General features: G+C 44.3%; 1 protein-coding gene across 1 annotated transcript in view; it reads left to right on the forward strand.

Annotated features, from left to right (window-relative positions):
- LOC122945408 (carboxypeptidase O-like) overlaps nucleotides 1-18,460 on the forward strand; it is a 158,895-nt gene that overhangs the window by 66,424 nt on the left and 74,011 nt on the right. The window contains exons 5-7 of the mRNA XM_044304478.1: nucleotides 9,129-9,230; nucleotides 13,741-13,845; nucleotides 16,703-16,813. Coding sequence (XP_044160413.1) covers nucleotides 9,129-9,230; nucleotides 13,741-13,845; nucleotides 16,703-16,813 — 318 coding nt within the window. The remainder of the gene's footprint in view (nucleotides 1-9,128; nucleotides 9,231-13,740; nucleotides 13,846-16,702; nucleotides 16,814-18,460) is intronic.

Genomic DNA, 18,460 nt, shown 5'->3' on the forward strand with positions numbered 1-18,460 from the left:
GTAATGGTCCTTGCCCTTTATGCTTTTTATAAAGGGGACCATCTTAAAACACTGGAGAATGAAGGCCCCCATTTGCACGAACATGGAAGCGTTGGAGCACCCTGGCTCCTGCTCATTGCCCAGGAGAATGTTGTCCTCTGTATCCTCCCCCATCCACGGACAACACCAGGGATCCCAGAAAAGTTTATAGCCTGCTCTTCTTGCTCCTCCTCTTCCCCCCAGACACCATCCTCCTCTGACTCCTCTTCAGACTCCTGCTGACTTGTCTCAGATGGAGTAGCCCCCCGGGAATTCATTCAGCATTGCGACTTCCTCATCTTCCAGCTCCTGCTCCTAGACGGCTTGATCAATGACATGACGTAATGCACACTCCAGAAGAAGGCGTAAGGTACAATATCACTGATGGCGCCCTGGCTGCGACTGACCAGTTTGGTGATCTCATCAAATGGCCGCAGAAGTTTGCATGCATGAGCAGCCACTGGCGTGGTGAAAAATCCCAAAGTTCCCCAGAACCTGTTCTGCCGCAGAGTTCGTACAGGTAGTCGTTAATGGCACGTTTCTGCTGGAGCAGCCTATGAAGCATATACAAGGTGAAGTTCCAACCTGTCGTGCAGTCACAAATCAGATGTCTGATGGGCAGGTGGTGTCGCCGCTAAACATCAGCAAGGGGAGCAATGGCCGTGTAAGATCTTCTAAAATGGCCAGAGATTTTCCTGGCATGCTGCAAGACGTCCTGGACCCGGGGTATTTGGCACCGAATCGCTAAACGACTAAGTTCAGGACATATGCCAAGCACGGCACGTGTGTCATTTTGCCCTGTTTCAGAACGCTAAGCAGATTGGCATCGTTGTTGGACATCTTTTCTTTTCCATTGCGGTGTGCCAATGGTCACAAATTCTAAAGGCGTACGAGTCCACCAATTTATATGACAGTAGCTGGCTGGCTAGCAGTTCCGACAAGCCAGTGGTCAGCCATTGGGCAAGAGGATTATCCAGCGTCATAATTTTTTTACGCTCAAACGTTTGGGCCACGGATGCCTGCCTTGCGCCAGATGAACGCGACGACGGCATAGTGGAAGGTGGAGTGGAGGAAAAATGGGAGGAGAGAGGATAAATGGCCTGTGAAATCCAAAGGGTGCTCTTTGGAATGTGGGCCCCTTTGCCCACCTAGGCTGCAAAAAAGTGTCACACATATGGTATCGCCGTACTCAGAAGAAGTAGGGCAATGTGTTTTGGGGTGTCTTTTTACATATACCCATGCTGGGTGAGAGAAATATTTCGGCAAAAAAACTACTTCTCACGCATATGGGTCCCTAAAATGCCACGGCAGTATAACTACCCCACAAGTGACCCCATTTTGGAAAGAAGACACCCCAAGGTATTCCGTGATGGGGCATGGTGAGTTCCTAGAATTTTTTATTTTTTGTCGCAAGTTTTTTTATACAAAGTTGGCACTTGACCAAGATATTTCTCTCACCCAGCATGGGTATATGTAAAGTGACACCCCAAAACACATTCCCCAACTTCTCCTGAGTACGGAGATACCACATGTGTGACACCTTTTTGCCGCCTAGGTGGGCAAAGGGGCCCACATTCCAAAGAGCACCTTTCGGATTTCACAGGCCAATTTTTACACATTTTGAGTGCAAACTACTTCACACGCATTTGGGCCCCTAAAATGCCAGGGCAGTATAACTACCCCACAAGTGACCCCATTTTGGAAAGAAGACACCCCAAGGTATTCCGTGATGGGGCATGGCGAGTTCCTAGAATTTTTTATTTTTTGTCACAAGTTTTTTTATACAAAGTTGGCACTTGACCAAGATATTTCTCTCACCCAGCATGGGTATATGTAAAGTGACACCCCAAAACACATTCCCCAACTTCTCCTGAGTACGGAGATACCACATGTGTGACACCTTTTTGCCGCCTAGGTGGGCAAAGGGGCCCACATTCCAAAGAGCACCTTTCGGATTTCAGAGGCCAATTTTTACACATTTTGATTGCAAACTACTTCACACGCATTTGGGCCCCTAAAATGCCAGGGCAGTATAACTACCCCACAAGTGACCCCATTTTGGAAAGAAGACACCCCAAGGTATTCCGTGAGGGGCATGGTGAGTTCCTAGAATTTTTTATTTTTTGTCGCAAGTTAGTGGAATATGAGGCTTTGCAATAAAAAAAATTAAAAAAAAAATCATCATTTTCCGCTAACTTGTGACAAAAAATAAAAAATTCTAGGAACTCGCCATGCCTCTCACGGAATACCTTGGGGTGTCTTCTTTCCAAAACGGGGTCACTTGTGGGGTAGTTATACTGCCCTGGCATTTTAGGGGCCCATATGCCTGAGAAGTAGTTTGAAATCAAAATCTGTAAAAAATGCCCTGTGAAATCCGAACGGTGCTCTTTGGAATGTGAGCCCATTTGCCCACCTAGGCGGCAAAAAAGTGTCACACATGTGGTATCTCCGTATTCAGGAGAAGTTGGGGAATGTGTTTTGGGGTGTCATTTTACATATACCCATGCTGGGTGAGATAAATATCTCGGCAAAAGACAACTTTTCCCATTTTTTTATACAAAGGTGGCATTTGACCAAGATATTTATCTCACCCAGCATGGGTATATGTAAAATGACACCCCAAAACACATTCCCCAACTTCTCCTAAATACGGCGATACCACATGTGTGACACTTTTTTGCAGCCTAGATGCGCAAAGGTGTCCAAATTCCTTTTAGGAGGGCATTTGTAGACATTTTGGATCCCAGACTTCTTCTCACGCTTTAGGGCCCCTAAAAAGCCAGGGCAGTATAAATACCCCACATGTGACCCCATTTTGGAAAGAAGCCTGGCGAGTTCATCAAATTTTATTTTTTTGGGGCATAAGTTAGCGGAATTTTTTTTTTGTTTGTTTTTTCTCACAAAGTCTCACTTTCTGCTAACTTGGGACAAAAATTTCAATCTTTCATGGACTCAATATGCCCCTCAGCGAATACCTTGGGGTGTCTTCTTTCCCAAATGGGATCATTTGTGGGGTGTTTGTACTGCCCTGGCATTTGAGGGTCTCAGCAATCATTACATGTATGGCCAGCATTAGGAGTTTCTGCTATTCTCCTTATATTGAGCATACAGGTAATGAGATTTTTTTTTTTTCGTTCAGCCTCTGGGCTGAAAAAAAAAAAATGAACGGCACAGATTTCTTTATTCGCATCGATCAATGTGGATGAAAAAATCTCTGCCAAAAAAAAAAAAGGAGGGGAAAGGCGTCTGCCAGGACATAGGAGCTCCGCCCAACATCCATACCCACTTAGCTCGTATGCCCTGGCAAACCCGATTTCTCCATTCACATCAATCGATGTGGATGAATAAATCATTACCGGGATTTTTTATTTTTTTTTTATATACAGAGTGTTTGCCAAAGTATATGAACACTGCCACCTCTTCAGCTCATATGCCTCGGCAAACGTATCTTTTACTGCAGAGGAGAAATCTCTTCTTGCAGCGCCGCATACCACAACTTGTGTGTAATCTGACAGAAGCACAATGCTTCTGTCAGAATGCACATCAGTGCTGCAGCTAGTCGATCGGTTGGTCCACCTGGAAGGTAAAAAAAAGAAAAGATAAAAATCAGGCAGCAACGCAATAATTTTATTAACTTTATAATAACCTTTGAACAGAACATATAAACTTTATTTAACTTTTGGAACTGAAAGTTAACTTTTTTGCTTACTGGTGTTTTTTTTTTTTTTTTTTTTTTACCTTTAAAGGACAAACCTCTCCTTCCCCATGGGACAATGTGCAAAGCGCAAATCGCCCAAAGATGTGGCTAAGTGCATTATGCACTTTGTCCCAGGTGAAAGGAGAGGTTTGCAGCAGCTGTGTGTGAATGGGCCCTAATAGCCCTGTGTGCCTGTCCTGGTGAGATGTGATCCCTATGCTAGGTGTACCTGTGTGTGGTACTTCCGGAAACACTCATTTATGCATAGGGCAGGGTGGTCAGGGCAGTCAGGACAGAAATAGCGGGTGTCACGCCTTATTCCACTCCTGCTACAGACACGACATCTTTTTCGGGGTGACGCTCGTGTAGACGGCTAACTACACTGGTGGATGGGGCCACGGAACCTCCTTGATACAGGAGGTTCTCGATGATCTCTTCCTGAAATTTGAAAAAGGATCCTGTTCTCCCAGCCTTACTGTAGAGAACAAAACTATTATACAGAGCCAATTGAATAAAATATACAGACACCTTCTTATTCCAGCGTCTGGTGCATCGGGAAACTAAATACGGAGACAACATCTGGTCTTTGAAGTCCACCCCTCCCATGTCGTGGACTGAGAGGGGCTTTTCAATGACACTGGTTGCTCGCTCAATTTGGATTGTCGTGTCTGCGTGAATGGAGGAGAGCATGTAAACGTCACGCTTGTCTCTCCATTTCACCGTGAGCAGTCCTTCATTACACAAGGCAGTCCTCTCCCCCCTTGCAAGACGGGTGGTAACGAGCCATTGGGGGAAGCCCGCGCGACTAGTTCGCGCGGTGCCACAGCAGCCAATCTGTTCTAGAAACAAATGCCTGAAGAGGGCCACACTTGTGTAGTAATTGTCCACATAAAGATGGTACCCCTTGCCAAATAAGGGTGACACCAAGTCCCAGACTGTCTTCCCACTGCTCCCCAGGTAGTCAGGGCAACCGACCAGCTCCAGGGTCTGATCTTTTCCCTCATAGATCTGAAATGTGTGGGTATAGCCTGTGGCCCTTTCACAGAGCTTATACAATTTGACCCCATACCGGGCGCGCTTGCTTGGGATGTATTGTTTGAAGCCAAGGCGCCCGGTAAAATGTATTAGGGACTTGTCTACGCAGATGTTTTTCTCAGGGGTATACAAATCTGCAAATTTCTGGTTGAAGTGGTCTATGAGGGGTCGAATTTTGTGGAGCCGGTCATAAGCTGGGTGGCCTCTGGGACAGGAGGTGGTGTTGTCGCTAACGTGCAGGAAATGCAGGATGGTCTCAAATCGTGCCCTGGACATGGCAGCAGAGAACATGGGCATGTGATGAATTGGGTTTGTGGACCAATATGACTGCAATTCATGCTTTTTGGTTAGACCCATGTTGAGGAGAAGGCCCAGAAAAGTTTTAATTTCGGAAACTTGGACTGGTTACCACCGGAAAGGCTGGGCATAATAGCTTCCCGGGTTGGCGGTTATAAATTGTGTGGCATACCGGTTTGTTTCTGCCACGACTATGTCCAAGAGCTCCGCAGTCAAGAACAGCTCAAAAAATCCCAGGGCTGAACCGTTCTGAGCTGTCTCAACCCGAACTCCAGACTGGGCGGTGAAAGGGGAAACTAATGGTGCAGCTGAAGTTGGGGACTGCCAATCAGGATTTGCCAGCACCTCAGGGATTCTAGGGGGTCTACGGGCCTGTCTGTGTGGTGGCTGCGACGGGGTAACTATTGCACGTGCCTCCGTACCAGCTTCAACTGCCCTTCTGGTGATCGCCACTTCACCATGTTGTACGGCAGTGCTGGTACTAGGTCCAGGGAGGGCTGCGCTGCTGGTGTATGCCTCACCACGTAATCCGACAGCGCCAGCCCCACTCTGCTGCCCTTGAAGCGGGTCCTGCGCAACCTGTGGTCAAGCGACACAGGGCCGAGTACGCCTGGTGCTATCAGGGACCTCAACCTCCTCGTTCGAACTTTGGGTCAGAGAGCCACTGCTTTCTACAGGTTCATATTCTGACCCGCTAGATTCATCAGATGAGGGTTGCCATTCCTCATCCGACTGGGTCAGAAGCGTGTAGGCTTCTTCAGAAGAATACCCCTTGTTTGACATTTGGGCTACTAAATTTAGGGGTATTCCCTGAGACTACCCAAGAAAAAAAGCAAGCCTGTCTTACAAATGGGAAGCTAGCGAAGTACCGGAGGCCGCTGCGGTTGATAAAAAATATCAAAACTGATTTTTTTTATAGCTGCAGCGCTTGTAAAGTGATTGTGCAGTGATCAAAAAATATTATTTTTTTTTGTCACTGCGGCGGGGCGGGCGTGGGTGAATGCACGTGTGGGCGACCGATCAGGCCTGATCGGGCAAACACTGCGTTTTGGGTGGAGGGCGAGCTAAGGTGACACTAATACTATTATAGATCTGACTGTGATCAGTTTGATCACTTACAGATACTATAAAAGTACAAATGCTGATTAGCGATACACTAATCAGCGAATCAGTGACTGCGGTGCGGTGGGCTGGGCGCTAACCGATCGCTAAACTACCTAACCAAGGGGCCTAAACTATCCTAAAACCTAACAGTCAATACCAGTGGAAAAAAAAAGTGACAGTTTACACTGATCACTTTTTTCCTTTCACTAGTGATTGACAGGGGCGATCAAGAGGTGATCAAAGGGTTAATTGGGGTGCAGGGGGGTGATCTGGGGCTAAGTGTGTGGTGTTTGGTGCTACTCACTGTGATGCCTGCTCCTCTGCTGAGACCAACCGACCAAAAGGACCAGCAGAGGAGCAGGGAAGCCATTTAACACATTATATTTACTAATATAATGTGTTAACTGGCTTCTGATTGTTTTTTTTTTTAATTATCAGCCTGCCAACCACGATCATTGGCTGGCAAGCTGATGACCCGACCCCCCTCTAACTATTGCCGGCCCGTGATGCGCATGTGCGGGCCGGCTAATCCGTCATCTCGCGTCTTGCGAGATGACGCATTACTGCGTGACTCTGCCTGGGAGAGCCGCCTCTGGACCGCGATCCTGCGTTAGGTGGTCCGGAGGCGATTAAAAGGACTTTTCTGGCCCTATTAGCTAGCGTTTGGTGTCCCTAACTGTACCTGCTCCAAAATGCAACCTTTCCCTACACTGGCAAAACACATAATGTAAAATGGCTACCAGATCGGGTTCTGTTATAGGGTTGGGGGGGTGTCCATGTGCTGAAACCTCTCAATTGGCTGGCCTGTCCCACCTGATGGATGTGTCATAGGTCAAAGTTCGTCACTATGCAAAAATATATGGCGCGTACAAATATCACCATATGTTCGCATATTCGGCGAATCTCGAACGAGCAAAGTTCGCTGCAAAACTACCGCTGGGTGAACTGCAAAGCCATCTCTAATCTCTGTTTTAGAGCCACTCCTGTTTTTTTTTTTTTGTTTTGTTTTTTGCATTAGCTATACTGATGGATTATTGAGCAAAGGCGTATGCTCCGGGATCCGTTTTTTGTGGATTATTATGCTGACAGATCAGAGGTAGGGCAAATTAATCAGGGACGTCAACACAAACTTACTGCTGACACCCTCTCTACTCTGTCCGGGGATCTCTACTTGCATATACGTTTAATAGAACAGGTTCTGTAGACATCTATGTGGAATCAGTTGGCGATAGTGTAAAAGGAGCGCACTTCTTCTTGGCGCTAACGTTGACCTGTGAGGCTGAGTTCATACTTGAGTTATTTGGTCAGTTGTGGCCATGTGACTGCCCAAATTAGTGAAATGTGCAGTGATTCTAAGGCCTCTTTCACACGGGCGTCATATTTTTGGCCCGGATAAGAGGCGTGTGCGTTGCAGTAAAATGCGCAATTTTTCTACGCGAGTGCAAAACATTGTCATGCGTTTTGCACTCGCGTGAGAAAAATCGCGCATGTTTGGTACCCGAACTTCTTCACAGAAGTTCGGGCTCGGGATTGATGTTCTGAAGATTTTATTATTTTCCCTTATAACATGGTTATAAGGGAAAATAATAGCATTCTGAATACAGAATGCATAGTACAATAGTGCTGGAGGGGTTAAAATTTTTTTTAAAAAAAGTTAACTCACCTTCTCCTCTTGATCGCGTAGTTCCCGGTCTCTTCTTTACTAGCTATGGGCTAAATGACCTGTGGTGACGTCAGATCACATGCTCCAATCACATGGTCCATCACCGTGGTGATGGAGCATGTGATCTGACGTCATCAAAGGTCCTTTACCTGTATTCAATGCTCACCACAGGTCCTGCCCAACAAAGGATACAGAAGGAGATGCCGGGCTTCACGAGCAAGTGGACTAAGGTGAGTTAAATTATTTTTTTATTTTTTTTAACCCCTCCAGCACTAATATACTATGCATTCTCTATTGCGAATGCTATTATTTTCCCTTATAACCATGTTATAAGGGAAAATAATACAGTGAATAGACTGTCACCTAGCAACCATGAATGAAAATCGCACCGCATCCGCACTTGCTTGCGGACGCTATGCGATTTTCACGCACCCCATTCACTTCTATGGGGCCTGCGTCGCATGAAAATCGCACAATATAGAGCATGCTGCGATTTTCACTCAACGCACAAGTGATGCGTGAAAATCAACGCTCATGTGCACAGCCCCATAGAAATGAATGGGTCAGGATTCAGTGCGGGTGCAATGCGTTCACTGCACGCATCGCACCCGCACGGAAAACTCGCCCGTGTGTAAGGGGCCTAAGAGTGATGCCTGTCATCTGCATGTTTTAAGGACTCAGTATTATTTCACTACCAAAGCAGACTCCCTATGTGTGTTACTGCATGGCACAGTGTTCTACACCACTATAAAGGCTCTCAGCAGCCAGAAAATAGCCTTTTTTTTTGCGTAATTTGGCGCAAATATATGTGGACCAAACCAATTTTTTCCTGAAAAATTTGGCGAACCGGTGAATCGAATATTTGAAAAATTCGTTCATCTCTAATTTTTACTAATGAAATGTCTACATATGATCATGTTTGCGATCCCCCATTTACATATTTACTGCCTGCTGTGCTCACTACTGTGATATTTTAAAACATAGGGATCTGGGCAATGGGGAATTTGTAAATGCGAGTATTGGTTATTTTAGGTTTACGCCCCTCTAAGCCCATTACCACCAAATTCATTTATGCTAGAAAACACCTTTAAACATTACACACCTTTGGAATGCCATGCAAGACAGAAAGACTTTGTTGTGGATTAAAATCATAATCCATAATAAAATCCCCTTTCACAAGCAGTATCTGATACAAGGGCAACTTGTTTGGACCAGGACCTTCTTTAGCTTTTATTTCTGAAGTCAGATACTATTGTAACTCTAACATGTAAATGATACAGAGAAACATAAAATGTCTGTCAATATATTTATTAGATTTATGAGTGGATGGACCGAATTAAAGATAAATATAACAATGTGGTAACAAAACACCTTCTGGGACACACATATGAAGAGAAACCAATCTACTACTTCAAAGTAAGTGCAGAAACCTTCAAATGCTGTATAAATATGATGGTGTGACTGTACTTCTGTTTGTTTGATCACCAATAATGACTAATAACTATAGCTGCCTCTTTTTTCCTCTCCAGAGGATACATTCTAACAGTACTTTCACACGCAGCAGATTTTGTTGCAGAAAATTCAAATCAGTTCCATTCATCTGATTTCACACTTTGCAATGCATATAGCATAGTTGTCAACAGTCCAGAAGGGGAAGGGGGGTCTGAAAAATGACTCCTTTGTACAGTCCTGATCAAAAGTTTAAGACCACTTGAAAAATGGCAAAAAATCATATTTAGCATGGCTGGATCTTAACAAGGTCCCAAGTAGAGCTTCAACACGCAACAAGAAGAAAATGAGAGACAAAACATTTTTTGAGCATTCATTTTGATGAAAATAACGAATAAACTGAAACAGGCTGTTTTTTAGCTGATCAAAAGTTTAGGACCACACCTCCCCCAAAAAATAAACCCCCCCCCCCAAAACAGAAATCCCACTTCCAAACCTGAACTCAGTAATGAGTAGCTCCGCCGTAATTGTTTATCACTTCAAAAATTTGTTTCGTCATGCTTGATACTGTAGGTTGTTTATGGTAGTTTCATGGGTGTTTCTGGGTGGTCATTGTGATGTGGTGGGGTTGTGTCAGGGGCGAAGCCTACATGTCCACAGATATGATGGCAAGCATGATATAGTGATATTAACAACAAATTTTGACCCAGATTTGTCACTAATTTCTTACACTCAGTTTACATCCTTTGTAGTTGTACTCTAAATCAAACTATAGCCATCAGTGGATTTGCTTTTAAGCCCTGAGTATAGTTGGAGTTCCACATTCAGACTTTTATACACACTTTTTGCAGCTAAAGCCAGGAGTGGATTGAAAAAGAGAAGACTCAGTCTCCATGTAGAAGCCAATCTAGCTTTGGCTTAAAGATTTGCATAAAAAACCTGAATGATGAAACACAACAGGGGGACCTAGTATGTGTCATGATAGAAGGTTAATTGAAGGCGCATGCTGTAAAGAACTCGGTGAGGTATGATAGCTAAGGCCCCTTTCACATGAGCGAGTATTCCGCGCGGGTGCAATGCGCGATGCGAAGGAATTGCGCCCGCACGGAATCCGGACCCATTCATTTAAATGGGACTGTGTACATTAGCTTTATTTTTCACGAATCACTTGTGTGTTGGGTGAAAAGCAGCATGTTCTATATTCTGCGATTTTCATGCAACATCGGCCCCAAGCAAGTTTTTCATGGATGGCTGCTAAGAGATATTGTTTGTAAATATTCTGTTTTTTATAACGTGTGTGCAGAACGCTTTAACGCCTAAGGCCTCATGCACACGACCGTTTTTTTTTAAAGGTCCGCAAAAACTGGGTCCGTAGGTCCGTGATCTGTGACCGTTTTTCCATCCGTGGGTCTGTCTTGATTTTTGGAGGATCCACGGACATAAAAAGAAAGTCGTTTTGATGTCCGCCTGGTCGTGCAGAGCCAAACGGATCCGTCCTGAATTACAATGCAAGTCAATGGGGACAGAATATGGTGCAATTGCAAACGGATCCGTCCCCATTGACTTTCAATAAAAAGTCAGGAGTCCCTTTTATACCATCGGATCAAAGTTTTCTCCAATCCGATGGTATATTTTAACTTGAAGCGTCCCCATCACCATGAGACCGCCTCTATGTTATTATATACCATCAGATTTGAGTTACATCGTGAAAACTCATATCCGACAGTATATTCTAACACAGAGGCGTTCCCATGGTGATGGGGACGCTTCTAGTTAGAATATACTACGAACTGTGTACATGACTGCCCCCTGCTGCCTGGCAGCACCCGATCTCATACAGGGGGCTGTGATCAGCACAATTAACCCCTCAGGTGCCGCACCTGAAGGGGTTAATTGTGCGTATCATATCCCCCTGTAAGAGACCAGGGGCTGCCAGGCAGCAGACTCCCTCCCCAGTTTAAATATCATTGGTGGCCAGTGTGCGGCCCCCCCCTGGCCCCCTCCCTCTTTCTATTGCATTTATATCATTGGTGGCACAGTGTGCGGCCCCCCCTCTCTCCCTCTATTGTATTTATATAATTGGTGGCACAGTGTGTGGCCCCCCCCTCCCTCCCTCTATTGTATTTATATTATTGGTGGCACAGTGTGGGCCCCCCCCAATCATTGGTGGCAGCGGAGAGTTCCGATCGGAGTCCCAGTTTAATCGCTACTTAGCAATATTAGAAGCATCATACTTACCTGCTGGCTGCTGCGCTGTCTGTGACTGGCCGGGAGCTCCTCCTACTGGAAAGTGACAGGTCTGTGTGGCGCATTGCTTAATGATCTGTCACTTACCAGTAGGAGGAGCTCCCGGCCGGTCACAGACAGCAGGTAAGTATGATGCTTCTAATATTGCTAAGTAACCATGGCAACCAGGACTGCAGTAGCGTCCTGGTTGCCATGGTTACCGATCGGAGCCCCAGCGATTAAACTGCCACTCTGATCGGAACTCTCCGCTGCCACCAATGATCGGGGGGGGGGGGAGGCCACACACTGTGCCACCAATGATATAAATACAATAGAGGGAGGGAATGGGGGCCGGGGGAGGCCGCACACTGTGCCACCAATGATATAAATACAATGGAGGGAGGGGGGGCCACACTGGCCACCAATGAAATTGAAACTGGGGAGAGAGGGGGGGTCTGCCCCCTGCTCCCTGGCAGCCCCGGATCTCTTACAGGGGGCTATAATATGCACAATTAACCCCTTCAGGTGCGGCACCTGAGGGGTTAATTGTACGGATCACATCCCCCTGTAAGAGATCGGGTGCGGCCAGGCAGCAGGGGGCAGTCATGTACACAGTTCTCAATATATTCTAACTAGAAGCGTCCCCATTGACTTGAATGGGTCTGTGAACCGTTGTCCGTCAAAAAAATAGGACAGGTGCATTTTCCTAGTTTTCAACGGACCCATTGAAAGTCAATGGATCCGCAGAAAATCATGCACACGACCGTTGTGTGCATCCGTGGCCGTTGTGCCGTTTTCATATTTTTTTTCGCTGACCCATTGATTTTCAATGGGTCCGTGGAAAAATCGGAAAATGCACCGTTTGGCAGCCGCATCCGTGAGCCGTGTTTCCTGGCCGTGAAAAAACATATGACCTGTCCGATTTTTTTCACGGCCAACAGTTCACGGACCCATTCAAGTCAATGGGTCCGTGAAAATCACGGATGCACACAAGATTGTCATCCGTGTCCGTGATCCGTGTCCGTTTTTTCCTATAATTTCAATGGCAAACTTGATTTAGTTTTTATTTCCATTTTTCATGTCCGTGGATCCTCCAAAAAACAAGGAAGACCCACGGACGAAAAAACGGTCACGGATCACGGACCCCGTTTTTGCGGACCTTAAAAAAAAAATGGTCGTGTGCATGAGGCCTTAGTCACATGTCAGTGTTTTGGTCAGTAATTTCCATCAGTGATTTTTAGCCATAACCAGGTGCGGCTCTAAACACAGAACAGGTGCAGATCTTTCCCTTATACCTTATGTCTGTGGAGGCTCCAATCCTGGTTTGGGCTCACAATCACTGATGGAAATCACTGACAAAGACGTGTGAATGAGGCTTAAATCGCATTGCACCCGCGCGATAAAAACTAAACAACTGAATGTGATCGCAAACAAAATTGAATGGACTTGCTTGTGAAATCGCGCAGTTTTCAGTAAACTCATCCGCAACGCATCCGGGCCATATCCGGACACGCTCGTCTGCAAGGGGCCTAACAGAGTCAAACAAGGATTATAGGGCAGGGAATGCAAGAAACATTATGAGGAATGGAGAAAGTCTGACATGACAAATAAGTGAGACTGCGATAATGTGAACAGCAAGTGACAGAATAAAATGAGACGAGTATGATGGAGCTTAGCATAACAGATGGTATGACTGAAAATCATATCATGGCATTATACAAATAAAATGTTACTTTATGATGAATAAAAACAAATTATACACGTTTGCCCTTAACTGAATACCAGAGGTCACATGACATATGTGAGGGTCACATGACTTACACTTTTACACACTTTTTTGCCAGCCACTGACAGATCTATTCATTGGCATCAGCTGCAGGTGTGTGAAAATCCTCACAGATCCATGCCCGATTTATTTTTACAAATGTAATATCTATATGTGATTATGTCATGTGATCCTCCATTTTCATCTTCACTTCCTGCTGTGCTCACTACTGTGAGAAGTAAAATGACAGACACCATGTTGGACTTATGTGGCCCCTTCTAAGTTGTCCTTGCACAGCAGCGCTTGGATGGGCTTCTGCTGCAGGTTCCTGGACAGTGATGGTGAACATGTTGTTAGTAAGAGATAATAACATTACTGTGCTCTAGCGTGGTAACGAGGTTAGAAATACCACTATTTTTTGGGTTACTGCATGGATATAACCAAGGTCATACATATTTGCACTCTTTAAAGAGTTATATTTTACAGATGGGATTGCCTTCAAAAGAATCTAAGAAAGTTGTGTTTCTGGATTGTGGAATTCATGCTCGAGAATGGATTGCTGTAGCTTACTGCCAGTGGTTTATGAAAGAGGTACATTCTTGGGAAAGATCATTTAAAGGGATCCTGTCATCAACTTTATGCTGACCGTACTAAGGGCAGTATAAAGTAGTGACAGAAATGCTGATTTCAGAGGTGTGTCACACATCAGCTAAAGGTAAGTGGTTGCCGAGAACCAGCATCATAATCATTGCAGCCCAGGCCTTGAAAAGAGTCCCGGCCCCCTGAGAAGAGCCATGGTTATTCATGAATTCCTGCTCTCCCTGCCCATCTTAAGATGACTGACAGATGTCTTCTACCTAGTTTTTTCCCTTTCTCTCTAGGAGAGAACTGCCAATCATCAGCAGATGGGCAGGAGAGCAGGAGATTAGGAATAACCAGGACTCTTCTCAAGGCCAGCATAAAGTTCATGACAGGTTCCCTTTAAAATGTTATTGTCAATTTCTTCAAATATTGTCAAGCATCACATTTATTTGGCAAGCCTTTCAGTTAATATTATAAAATAAAAATAAAGTAATAAAGACATAAAATAGATTGCTTCAGGTGTATAAAAATGTAATCTTCAGATAAGATACCAGGACAGCGTTGTAAATCTCTCCTTGCATATTAGTTACTCTACTTTTTAATAGCAATGGATACATTGGCCAATGCACCTGTTTATTGTGCCTAAGGCCTCACAGAATGCCATAATATGCAAGCAAACTGGCAGGATCTTAATTCCCTATAAGGGTACATGCACATGTTCAGGATTCATGTGCGGAGAATCCGCACTGAAATCCGCAGCTGTTCGCAGGCAAATTTGTGCGCTCAATCCGCATCAATTGGTGCAGATTTGCGTGCAGATTTTACGCATGCGGATTTTACTAAGTGAATGAAGAAAATCCGGTTAGGTAAAATTTAATAAATTGACATGCTGGAGGGTTTTAAAATCCACACCGCAGGTCAACATCCGCGCGGAAAAAAAATCAGCATCGTGTGCATTGAGAATTTAAAATTCTCATAGAATACAATGTACATGACCTATGGTGCGGATTTTCCGCACGCAAATCCGCGTGGAAAATCTGCACGCAATCCTGATCCTGTGCATTTATCCTAAGGGTCCATTCACACGTCCGTATGTGTTTTGCGGATCCGCAAAACACGGACACCAGCAATGTGCGTTCCGCATTTTGCGGACCGCACATTGCCAGCACTCTCATAGAAAATGCCATTTCTTGTCCGCAATTGCGGACAGGAATAGGACATGTTCTATTTTTTTTGCGGAACAGAAGTGCGGATACGCAAGTGCAGATGCGGACAGCACATTCTGGGCCCATTGAAAGTGAATGGGTCCGCACCTGTTCTGCAAAATTGCGGAATAGATGCGGACCCATTTTGCGGACGTGTGAATGGACCCTAAGGCCTCTTGCACACGACTGCATGGCTTTTTCAGTATTTTGCGGTCAGTTTTTCACGGATCCGTTGTTCTGTTTTTTGTTTCTGTGATGTTTCCATTTGAGTTCCGTTTCTCTATTCCGTTTTTCTGTATGGCATATGCAATATACAGTAATTACATAGAAAAAATTGGGCTGGGCATAAAATTTTCAATGGATGGTTTCACAAAAACGGAATGGATACGGAAGACATACGGAGTGCATTCCATATGTGTTCAGTTTTTTTTGTCGATCCATTGACTTGACTTGACGGGCAATAATAAGACATGTTCTTTCTTTCAACGGAACAGAAAAACGGAAATACGGAAATGGAATGCATGCGGAGTACATTCCATTTGTGTTGCGGAACCATTGAAATTAATGGTTCCGTATACGGACCGTATATGGAACGTATAAAACGGCTCACAAACGGGGAAAAAATACAGTCGTGTGAAAGAGGCCTAATGCTGTTAGTTTGGGTCATTACCTGGATTTGGAACATTGAAATGTGACCACATTACAGCCATCAAAATGAGATGTAAGGGCAACCTGACCAGTGCACTGTTGGTGCCGTTTTCTAATTGATACTGCTTTTTAACTGATTCGTTTTTATTATGCTATTGAGAAAACTTTGTGATGTTCTGTTCTGTAATGAGGGTGTTTTCACATCTGCTGTTTTGATGCAATTTTTTTCAAAAATAGGCACGGTTTAAAAAAATATTATAATCTATCCTATAGAACTTCCCTCCCGATTCTATACACTCCTTGCTCTGGCTTCAAAAACTGCCTGTGCGAAGGCACCCTCATTAAGACTTAGAACGTCACCTTGTTTTCTCCATACCATAACGGTAAGGACACATCCAACAGCATTGGGGTGGTTGAGACAAGACCGAGAACCACAGAGATACATTTGTTGTCATTTTCAAGCTGAGCATTAGGTGGCTGCACAATTTTTCCAGCAATCAGTGGTTTCAACCACAAAATTGTGCAGGCACTAAGCAATCAATTTTAAAACTTCATTGAACTTACAATATCTCTGAACAGTTTGTGATTGGCTGCCTTAATGCAACTACGTATGGCTTTACACTCACAAATATCTAATTAATTTAAGAGCAGCATACATTTTAAAAATGCACCAAAAAACTGCATGTATGAAATGTGGAGTTACCCAAATATACATCTGAGTACTTGTGTTAATAGAAAAGTGGGGTAAGGGTTTTGCCACACACAGATTTTTGTGGTAGTTTTTTAATGCAGTTTCTGGAGCCAACGCCAGAAGTGGGTTAGAAGGGAATGAGAAATATAATGGAAGGACTTATACTTCTCCTTACAGCTGGATCCACTTCTGGCTTTGACGTAAAGAAACTGCATAAAAAACGGACACAAGAAGCAGATGGTGGTGTGTGACACCTCCCTTAACTGTAATACCACTGGTGGACTTTTTTCATTTTATTATCATCCATTTATTTCTTCTATAGATTCTAGCAAGACAACAGAGTGATCGTTTAATCAGAAAGCTCCTCAGACAAGTAGATTTTTATGTTATACCTGTCTTAAATATTGATGGATATGTTTACACATGGACAACGGTAAGAATCTGAAATTTGATGAATAATGATTTCTCCTAGTTATACAGTAAAGGTCACATAATGACTACATTTTGTAGTTTTAAATATAGATGATAAAAGTCAGTGTCCTATATTTTATGCATCTCTTATTTCTGTCACGATTTGCTTAATAGCAAACCGATTTTAATTTACTTTTTAAAATATATATCTTTCTCTTTTGTCTGGAAAGACCTGACTATGACTTAGGCCTCATACATACAACCGTTGTTTTGGTCCGCATCCGAGCCGCAGTTTATGCGGCTTGGATGCGGACCTATTCACTTCAATGGGGCCGCAAAAGATGCGGACAGCACTATGTGTGCTGTCCTCATCCATTGCTCTGTTCCTTGGTCCGCAAAAAAAATATAACCTGTCCTTTTCTTGTCCATTTTGCGGACAAGAATAGGCAGTTATCTCAATGGCTGTCCGGACGCCACCCGTGTTTAGCGGATCCGCAATTTGCAGACCGCAAAACACACAATGGTCGTGTGAACGAGGCCTTAGGCCGCATTCACATGTCTATTTAGGAGATCTGGCTGCCTGATCCAGCATAACTGCTGGATCTTGGGCGGACAAAACTGTTGCACGCAATGGTTTTGGTCCAGCCAAATCTTGGCATTTATGCCGGAAATCAGCTAGATCACCATTGAACATTATTGCTAGAGATGAAAGAAGTTCTTAAAAATTCAATTCGGCTGCTTCACCGAATTTTACATTTTTTTTTTTACAATTTTAAAATTCAAAACAGAAACCTTTACAGGCTTTCCATTTTGATCCGTCATCATAGAGGTCTATGGGCAAGCATAATGTATCCTCCTGGTTTCCGTTATGCAGGGCGGAAAAGAAAGTCCTGTTGATATTTTTACCTCCATTTCAGGGAAAATTGATTCGTTATCACAAAGCCCGGGGAAATTCGGCTTTACAACTACCGTCTTATGGACTGGTGCGTCTTATAGGGCGAAAAATACGGTAATTGAATTTTCCCTGAAATTCCGATCAAAGCCCACTTCAGATACTTCAATTTGTTTAACACTAACATTGCAGTCAATAGGGAATGAGCAGTGGAGGATGGATTCTGCGAGATCTGGCAGGCTACTCTGTGCCAGAACAGCCTACAGCAGGCATACTCAAACTGCGGCCCTCCAGCTGTTGCAAAACTACAACTCTCAGCATTCCCAAACAGCCTACAGGCATAAGCCTACAGCAGGGCATTGTGGGAGTTGTAGTTTTGCAACAGCTGGAGGGCTGCAGTTTGAGGATGCCTGGCCTACAGGATATCCTAAACGGACATGTCAGCCTTAGGGCTCATGCACACGGACATATTTTCTTTCCGCTTACATTCCGGTTTTTTTTGCGGACCGTATGTGTAACCATTCACTTCAATTGGTCCGCAAAAACAATGGAAGGTACTCCATGTGCATTCCGTTTTCGTATTTCCGTTCTGCAAAAAAGTAGTGCATGTCCTATCATTGTTATCAAATCACGATCCGAGTCCCAATTCAAGTCAATGGGTCCGCAAAAAATATGGAATGCATACGGAACATATGTATTTCATCCGTATTTTGTGGATCCTGTGTACTGTAGAAATTCTATGCCCAGCCCATATTGCTCATGTGTTTGGTGATTAAT

The sequence above is a fragment of the Bufo gargarizans genome, chromosome 8, assembly GCF_014858855.1.
Source record: "Bufo gargarizans isolate SCDJY-AF-19 chromosome 8, ASM1485885v1, whole genome shotgun sequence".
Classification (NCBI taxonomy): Eukaryota; Metazoa; Chordata; class Amphibia; order Anura; family Bufonidae; genus Bufo; species Bufo gargarizans.